This window comes from Vombatus ursinus, unplaced genomic scaffold, assembly GCF_900497805.2.
Source record: "Vombatus ursinus unplaced genomic scaffold, bare-nosed wombat genome assembly UNPS02004268.1, whole genome shotgun sequence".
Lineage (NCBI taxonomy): Eukaryota > Metazoa > Chordata > Mammalia > Diprotodontia > Vombatidae > Vombatus > Vombatus ursinus.
In genome coordinates, this window is record NW_020944046.1 from 451,064 (window position 1) to 459,125 (window position 8,062).

At 49.0% G+C, this 8,062-nt stretch overlaps 1 protein-coding gene across 2 annotated transcripts in view; it reads right to left on the minus strand.

Annotated features, from left to right (window-relative positions):
* DCX (doublecortin) overlaps window positions 1–8,062 on the minus strand; it is a 40,009-nt gene that overhangs the window by 23,703 nt on the left and 8,244 nt on the right. For both annotated transcript variants that reach the window (XM_027877503.1, XM_027877495.1), the window contains exon 2: window positions 5,846–6,186. In XM_027877503.1, the coding sequence (XP_027733304.1) occupies window positions 5,846–6,186 (341 nt within the window). The remainder of the gene's footprint in view (window positions 1–5,845; window positions 6,187–8,062) is intronic.

Consider the following 8,062-nt stretch of genomic DNA (forward strand, 5'->3'; position numbering starts at 1 on the left):
GAAAGAGAGGAGAGAGAGTGAGGGCAAGAGAGAGAGGAGAGAGAGGGAAGAAAGAGAGCAGAGAGAGAAAGGAGAGAGAGAAAGAGAGGAGAGAGAAAGAGAGGAGAGAGAAAAATAGAGAAGAGAGAGAGAGGAGAGAGAAAAATAGAGAAGAGAGAGAGGAGAGAGAAAAAGAGAAAGAGACAAGAGAGAGAAAGAGAGGAGAGAGAGAAGGAGAGAGGAAAAGAGAGAGAGAGAGAGGAGAAAGAACAAGGGCAATAGAGAGAGGAGAGAAAGAAAGAGAGGAGAGAGGAGAGGAGAGAGGGAGATCACTCACAAGCCACTACATTTACAAAACTGTCAAGGTCTAACTGTCAGAGCCAGATGTCACCATCTGGCTATTCTGACTGGCAGATCAGCAATGCCCTGACATCTAAATGTTGATCCATGACTTGGGCAGATGAGGCATCCAGTCTTTAGAAGGAGCAGAGGCCCTGGGATGGGGCAGAGCTGCTCTCTGCTCTCAGACCTCCTAGAGGATGGATATTATCCTGTGGGGAGTGGTCCACAGCCCGGGTTCTGACCAAGCATCGCCAACTGGCAAGATGCTCAAAAGGAAGAAGGTTTATAGTTCAAATGTCCATGTGATGTCAGGACTACTTATGGCCTCCTCAAGCTTGCCTCTCAGGTGATTGGGCCTTCCTCCACTCCAGGTTCCAGTCATAGCCCCTGAGCCCATTGGCTCCAAGAAAACCTCTCTCTCTGTACTATATAATCCAGGATTCCTTTGGTTTAGCCAACACTCAAGATAAGATGAGATGCTACAAGACTGATTTGGTATGATGGTCTGTGGCCTACCCACCAATGTATCATAAGTCAAAGTCAGATTCCCTCTGCTGTGACACAGGAAGTCAGATACTTCTCTATCTACTTCAGACCATGTAGGAGTTGGTGCTGGGTACCATCCTCATCCCAGCCACCCCTACCCGCTGACTTTTTTTTTTTACTATGTACCCCTTACTATGAGGGTATCAGGCATTTACTGGTCTCACTGGTGCCTTGTTCTGACTGTGCTCAGGATGACTAACTGAACCACATCTCCCCTGGGGTGACCTCCAGGTGAAGGAACAACTTTTCCCTGCCAAAGGTGATTTCCCTCATAGATGCCCTTCTAATTGGTTGGGCCTGCCCAAACACCTGGCTGCTTTGGACAGGTTCTTGGCCTCCCCAGTTTCATGGTGTTTCCCTTCCCTCCTCCTGGCCTCCAGCCAGCAATCTGTTTCCGAACTCATCAGCTCTGCTCTGTGCTCCTCACCGAATCATTGCCCTCAAAGCACATGTTCAGATTCGGAGTACTTTTGTCTCCAGCGGAAAAGACACTTCATGGAGATAGAACATTGAGGAAGGAGGGCAGTCTGGGCACCTTCTGTCATGGATCCAACTCAATTCAATTCCACAGGCACTTATTAAGCACCTACTATGTGACTGGCACATAGTGCCACCCAGGTGCCAGGGATACAAAGATAAGAATGAAATGGAGCTTATGTTCCACTGGGCTAACTCAACTCAAGGCCTGAAAGAGATGAGGTAATGAACTTCCTGACAAACCCAGGGAAATTAGAGAGCATTTGCAAGAGAAGGAATGGGACTGAGTCAAAAAATACCCTCTGGCCATGGACCACGGACCGCCACAGACCGCCACAGACCACCACAGACCACCACGTTCTGGTCAACACAAAAACCATGAGTTTGAGAAGGCCTGGGGCTAATCATTAAGAAGCCCTGAAGCTTCTTTCTCGTCTTGCCTGTGGTCCACAGGGCCCCGCCCGAGCAGCATAGGCACCAACTTTGGTCTGGGAGGACCATGACTTCTCCACTCTCAGTCCAGGTCCCTGTCCTCAAGGGAGGGGGACTCAATCATCTCAGGGAGGTGACCTGGGGGTAGCCTAGGGGAGCCCCTACTTCCTAGAATAACAGATGGCAACAACATTCTCACCTTCATTTCAGGCCCCTAAAGCTGCCCCTTTCTTTCACAGGCCAGAAATGGAGTCAGATTTGTACATTTAATCAGGTCAAGTACAAATGGGAGAGACAAACCTGGCTTAGCGGGTGCCACGGACAAGGGGGTTGGGAGTTTGGCTCCTCCTGCATCACCCCTGAATGACCACTTCTCCATTTTAGCCCAGGCTAAATGCCCTAAGATGAGGGAGCCGGGAGTCAGGAAGAATTGGGTATCTAGATTTAGAGCTGGCAAGGACTGCAGAGATCCCCTAGCCCACCTCCACACCCACTCCCATTTGACAATTCAGGAAACTGTCCCGAGACGGCTCTGCATGTTCTGAGTGGGGGCTTATCTCCCTCTTGAAGGAGATGAAGGAATTAGGAAAACTTGTTCGCGGTCCAGGTTGTTAGCAAGAGTGAAAGACTCCTAAAGGAAATGGATATGAGGGTTCAATGGGAAAAGAAGTGTCCAAGGTGGAGGATGAGGGTGATGGCGCGCTACACACAATGAAGAGTGCCACACAGAGGCCAAAGAGGAGAAAAGACACCTACACCAGGAGAGCTTCAAAACAGATCTGCCGGTCTTCCTGAAGAGGAGGGAGCCAGGTGATCTGAGGAAGAAGGAGCTGCTCATCCTCCCAAAAATGCTATAATAGAGCCTCAGAAACCACTGGGACAGAGATCACCCTGAAAGGGGCAAAGGAAGAAGAAAAGAGCAATAAGAGTGGGTGACTCAGCACCCTGCTGCTCCAGGTGCTGAGGCAGCTGTTTGGTGACTTGATAACAATAATGGAAAGGCATGGATCCAAGACATGACAAAAAAGCTCCCAAGACTTCACAAGCTGGATGACAACTACCCACTTGAGGTGATCCATGTGGACACAAATGACTGCCAGAAAGAATCAAAAAAAGCATTACCAGTGATTATGACATTTTGGGCATGAAACTGGAGACCACCAGGATATAGACTGTGTTTTCTTTGTCCATCGAAGGCAAGGGATATCAAAAGAGAAAAATTAATTGGGGAAGTGAACAGCTGGCTAAAAAGGTAGTATCTGAGAATTGGCTTTAGATTTATGAGTCATGGCTCATAATAAAGAGCTGACAGATGCCTGGCCAGGGATAAAGTACACCTTTCAGAGGCTGGTAAGACTATCTTTCAGGGGTCTTGCAAGTCTAATTGAAGAGGTTTTAAACTAAAAATAATGAGAGAGGGAGAAGCCTGCCTGTATATATCTCCAAAGTCAGATACTATAGAGAGTAGTCACAAAGAAGGAAGACTAATAATTCAGACACCCACAAATTCATGGGAGCTAAAACCCAAGAACTGAACCTATGTCCCTAAGTGTTTATACACAGATGCCCAAAGTTTATTCACCAAATAAAAGGAACCAGAGCTCCTGATGCAGGGGAGGATATTTTACCTCCTAGGGATCCCCTGAGACTTGGTGGAATGAAACCTATGGTTAAACTATGGCTCTAGATGGGTGTGCCTTATTCAAAAGAAACAGGCTAGGAAAAAGGCGGTGGAGTAGTACTATAAATCAAGAAGGTACACTTGTGTGAGGAAATCCAAGAATGAGAGGGTAGAGTATTTGGGTGAATGTCAAAGCAGGGATAAACAGAAGTGATTGTGTCATTGGAGTATACTACAGACCACCAGGGCAGAAAGAGGAAATCGATGAAGGAAACAGATGAGACTGGCACAGACATATGGCGTAGTAGTGAGTAGTGAGGGGGGGGCTTAAATTATCCAGACATCTGCTAGAGCTCTCTCTCTGCCAAAAGCAGAGTAGCTCATAATTTTTTGACTTGCCTGAGGGATAATTTTGTCCTGCAAAAAGTGGAGGAACCCACAAAGGGAAATTCTATTCTGGATCTGATCCTCACAAACAGGGAAGAACTGGGGGCAGGGGTGGAAATGATGGGAACCCTGGGAAGGAGTTGATCTCCAACATAAGTCCCCTCAAGTACTGGAAGAACTGGCAGCTGTGGGCAAAGCCACAGTCCATCGCATGTGAAAGAGGCTGGGGAGTGGCAGACGGGATCTGGATTTTCACCAAAGGGAAGAGAACAGAGTCTGCAAACAAGAGGCCAATGATTCTTGGGGAAAAGCTCAAAAGGATAATTACAGAGATAGTTGATGAACATCTAGAAAAGGAAGCTGTGATTGCCAAGAGCCGGCTAGGGGAGGCTGACCTTTGGCCTTTTTGTACCAGGTTACAAAGTACTAGTAGATGAGGGGAATGCTATGGAGAGAGTTTACCTACGTTTGAGCAAAGCTTTGGAGAAAAGCTCCTCATACAAATCTTGTGGAAAAGAGACAGAGATATGGATCCTTAGACAATAATGTTGTATTCAGAACTGGTTTGCATGACCTGATTTAGAGTAGTTGGTAATGGCTGTCAATGGGCCAGTGGGTCTCCAGTGGAGTGCCCCAGGGATCTGTGCTTAGCTCTAAGCTGTTTCACATTTTTGGTCATTGACTTGGATAAAGTCATTGACGATATACTCATTGAGTAGGCGACTCAGAGGTGGGAGGGAGTGGTAACCCATTGGAGTGGAGTGAGTCGGGATCCACAATGTTCTTGCCAGGTCAGAACTCTGGGCTGAATCTTAATAAAATTAAATTCAGCAGTTTAAGCATCAAGTCTTGTACCTGGGGTGAGAAGGATGCATCCCACAAGTATAAGAAGGGCATGGTATGAACAGACAGTAGTTGTTTTGAAAAGGATTTGGGGGTTTTAGTGGACCACAAACTTCATATAAGTCAGCAATGTGTGATGTGGTGGTTAAGAAATTTAATAAGAGCTTGAGACAGCCAGGGGGTGCTACAGTACACAGAATGCTGGGCCTAGAATCAGGAAGACGAGTTCAAATCCTGCCTCAGACACTTCTTAGCTGTGTGACCCTGGGCAAGTCACCTCACATCTGTCTGCCTCAGTTTCCTCACCTATAAAATGGGGATAAAAACAGCACCTACCTCACAGGGTTGTTGTGAGGATCAAATGGGATCATATTTCCCACAGTGGAATGGGCTGCCTCTAGAAGTAGGTAGTGGGCTCCCCCTTCTTGGAGGTCTTCAAACAGAGGCCAGTTGACTACTTGTGGGCTATGCTAGAGTGGTGATTCCTTTCAGGTGTGAGTTGGACTAGATGACTGCTCAAATTCTGTGATTCAGGGAGGGGTGATGTGACCTGCCCTCTGCCCCAAAGGTGTCCCAAATGACAGAGCCAGGATTTGAATCCAGATCCTTTGAAACCAAATCCGTGCTTTTCCCAAAGTGACACAGTGGCTGAGGACAGGAGTGGACATTAGTACATGTAATCACTGGCCCTGTAGAGCCTTGGGTGGAGGGGACCCAAACAAGCTGTTATGACCCAGAGTGACTCCCATAGATGCCCTGGGGCAGGATTCTTCGGGGCAAGTCACTTAGACTTGAGCCTTGATTCTTCTTCTGTGTGATGGATAGTACCAATACCTGTCAAATATGGTTGTTAGGAGCCTCAGAAGCCCGTGCTGTGGCTAAAGCATTTCCCAAAAGTTGAAGACTGATGTAGACATCAGTTTTCCTTATCAACAGACAAGATAGGGTCCATCCTGCCCCAGTGAATGTCTCATATGCCTAATGAGCCATAAGGATGGATGAGATGATCTCCAAGGGCCTTTCCAGATCAAAATCTAGGATTACTATGACTGGGGTGAGGAAGAGGAGGGCAGGGGATGCTTCCAGACCTCTGGGTTTAGCCTGCTCACTAGGCCATCCAGCCTCTCCCATCCAATAACTGTATACCTCATGGGCATGCAGTGGGGGAAGGCAGGTGCTGTGGCTCCCTTAGGGCTCTTGACAAGGGCAGGCACCTACCTGCTTCCCATCCAGAGTGTACAGCTTTTTGACCACTCCTGTCTCCAGTTTGATGGCTTCAGTGATATCAGTGAGCACTTGCTCAAAGGAGTGGGCAGTCTTCTTGTTCAAGAGCACCCGCACGGCTTTGCGGGGCTTCACTCCACTGCGGATGATGGTCACCAGCTTAGGCCGAACAAAGTCCTTATTCTCCCTGGCCTGGGCACTGTGGCTGCTGGCCAGGGACTGGGGAGCTTTCAGATTGGCTGAGGTCTTCACGTTGACTGACCAGTTGGGGTTGGCATTCTTGGCGTACTCCACCTTCTTGAAGAAATTGTCTGAGGAGCACACGTAGCTTTCACCTAGAAGGAAAACCAGGAGGTCAAGAAAAGCCAGAGACGCCAACAAATGTGTGTTCGAACCTTGCAGAGCCCAAGCTGACTGGCCTAAAAAGCACACCATAGCGTAGTTTGGCCCTAAGAGCAAGTCCATTGGTGGAGATCTTACTTACTGGTCAAAAGTCACCAGCCAAATGTAGTTCAAGTGGGGCAAAAAACCATGGCCCGGGAGTGATAGGAGAGAGGGGGAGGGAGGGATGGAGGGAGTGAAGGAAGAAGGAATGAAGTCGAGGAAGGAGAGGGATGGATGGAGGGAGATAAAGAAGCAGGGATGGAAGGAATAAAGGAAGGAGGAGATGAGGGAAGGATGAAGGGAGGGAGATAAAGAACCAGGGACAGAAGGGAGAAGTGAGAGCAAAGAGATTAGGAGGGAAGGAAGGGATGAAGAGAGGGAGGGAAGAAGGCACCCCACCCACCACCACCAGAAGTTGGGCTTTGGGCTCCAAAGACAAAAGGAAAGAGTCCCTCCCTTCCAGGGGCTTCCATTCCCCAGGATGATGCTAAGATCTCACCCCACGGCCATGTGACTTAGCACACATAGACCCAGTTAGACTCTGCCCTAAGAAATTTCCTGTAGATACGACCAATGATAAGAACAAAGGGCATTTAGAGAGTGCCCTTTACTTCCACTCATTATCTCACTGGATTGGCCCAAAGCTTTGGCCCTGAACCAGATGGCATCTTCAAAGACCAGAAATAGGCCTCTCCTTGTCTGTTAACACCAAACCATCTGGATTTAGCTCAAAGTCATTGGCATAGATGCCACCCCTTAAAATCCAAGGAGACAAGGCCACTCCATTGGTGACCTGATTATTCCGAAGTCTCACAGAGGCCTGGCCCAGGCCCTTTGTGTGAGGCATAGTAGGAGGACCCCGCATTTAGAGGCAGAGGAGCTGGATTTGAATGCTGGATCTGGGACTGTGGGACCTCTGGAGTCTTCTTGCGTAATTAATGGGGGGGAGGTTGGACCAGGTGAGCACTATCCTCTGGTACTTTAATCCTTTATATTCTTTCCTCATTTCTGCTCCCTTTCAAGGTCTCTATGGCATATATTGACAGCACTTTGGGGGAGCCTGCCTGCTACCTAGTAAGGTGGAAATGGAATGCCGCTGATTTAGCGGTTGCTTTGGGAGGGGCCCTTGGTGCTGGCCTGTACACAGGGAGAGAGCCCCCCAGGTCTCAGCACCCTACACCCACTCCACAAATGGCGCCGACTACTTTTAGTGGGGCTGGGCAAAACCAGGCAGGAGGCCAAGCTTGTCTTGGGCACTTGCCCCAACTTGGGCTGTTTCTCCTTCCCCTCTTGGCCCAGCCCTTGGAAAGAATGCAACGCCCCTCCCTGGGGGAGTCTTTAGGAGGTGTTCTGCCAGAGGGGGCTACAGGAAGGAAGCCTTAGTCTTGGCTCAGGCTGGGGGAGTGGCTAATCTGGACCAAAATGGGCCCCCCCAGTGTGAGCTCCCTGTGCAGGCATGGCCTTAGGAAGCAGCTACACCTTTCCACAGCTGTTTCCCATCCGGCCACAGCTGGCAGGGAATGGGCCCCTGGGGAGAAGGTTGTTAAGTAGAGCCCCAAAGTTAACCAGGAGAGAGGAAGCTCAGTCATGAGATGGCAGTGGGAGGGGGTAAGAAGGGGTAGGGTCTGGCCAGGGGCCGTTTTCAGGCCAACCTGCCTTTACCTCTGGGCTAAGTTCATCTCACAAGCTGGACAGTGTCTGAAGGAGGGTGACCAGATGAGGACACATGAGGATTGGTTGAAAGCACTGGAGATGCTTAACCTGGACAAAAGATGTGGTATGTGTGTGTGTGTGTGTGTGTGTGTGTGTGTGTGTGTGTGTGTGTGT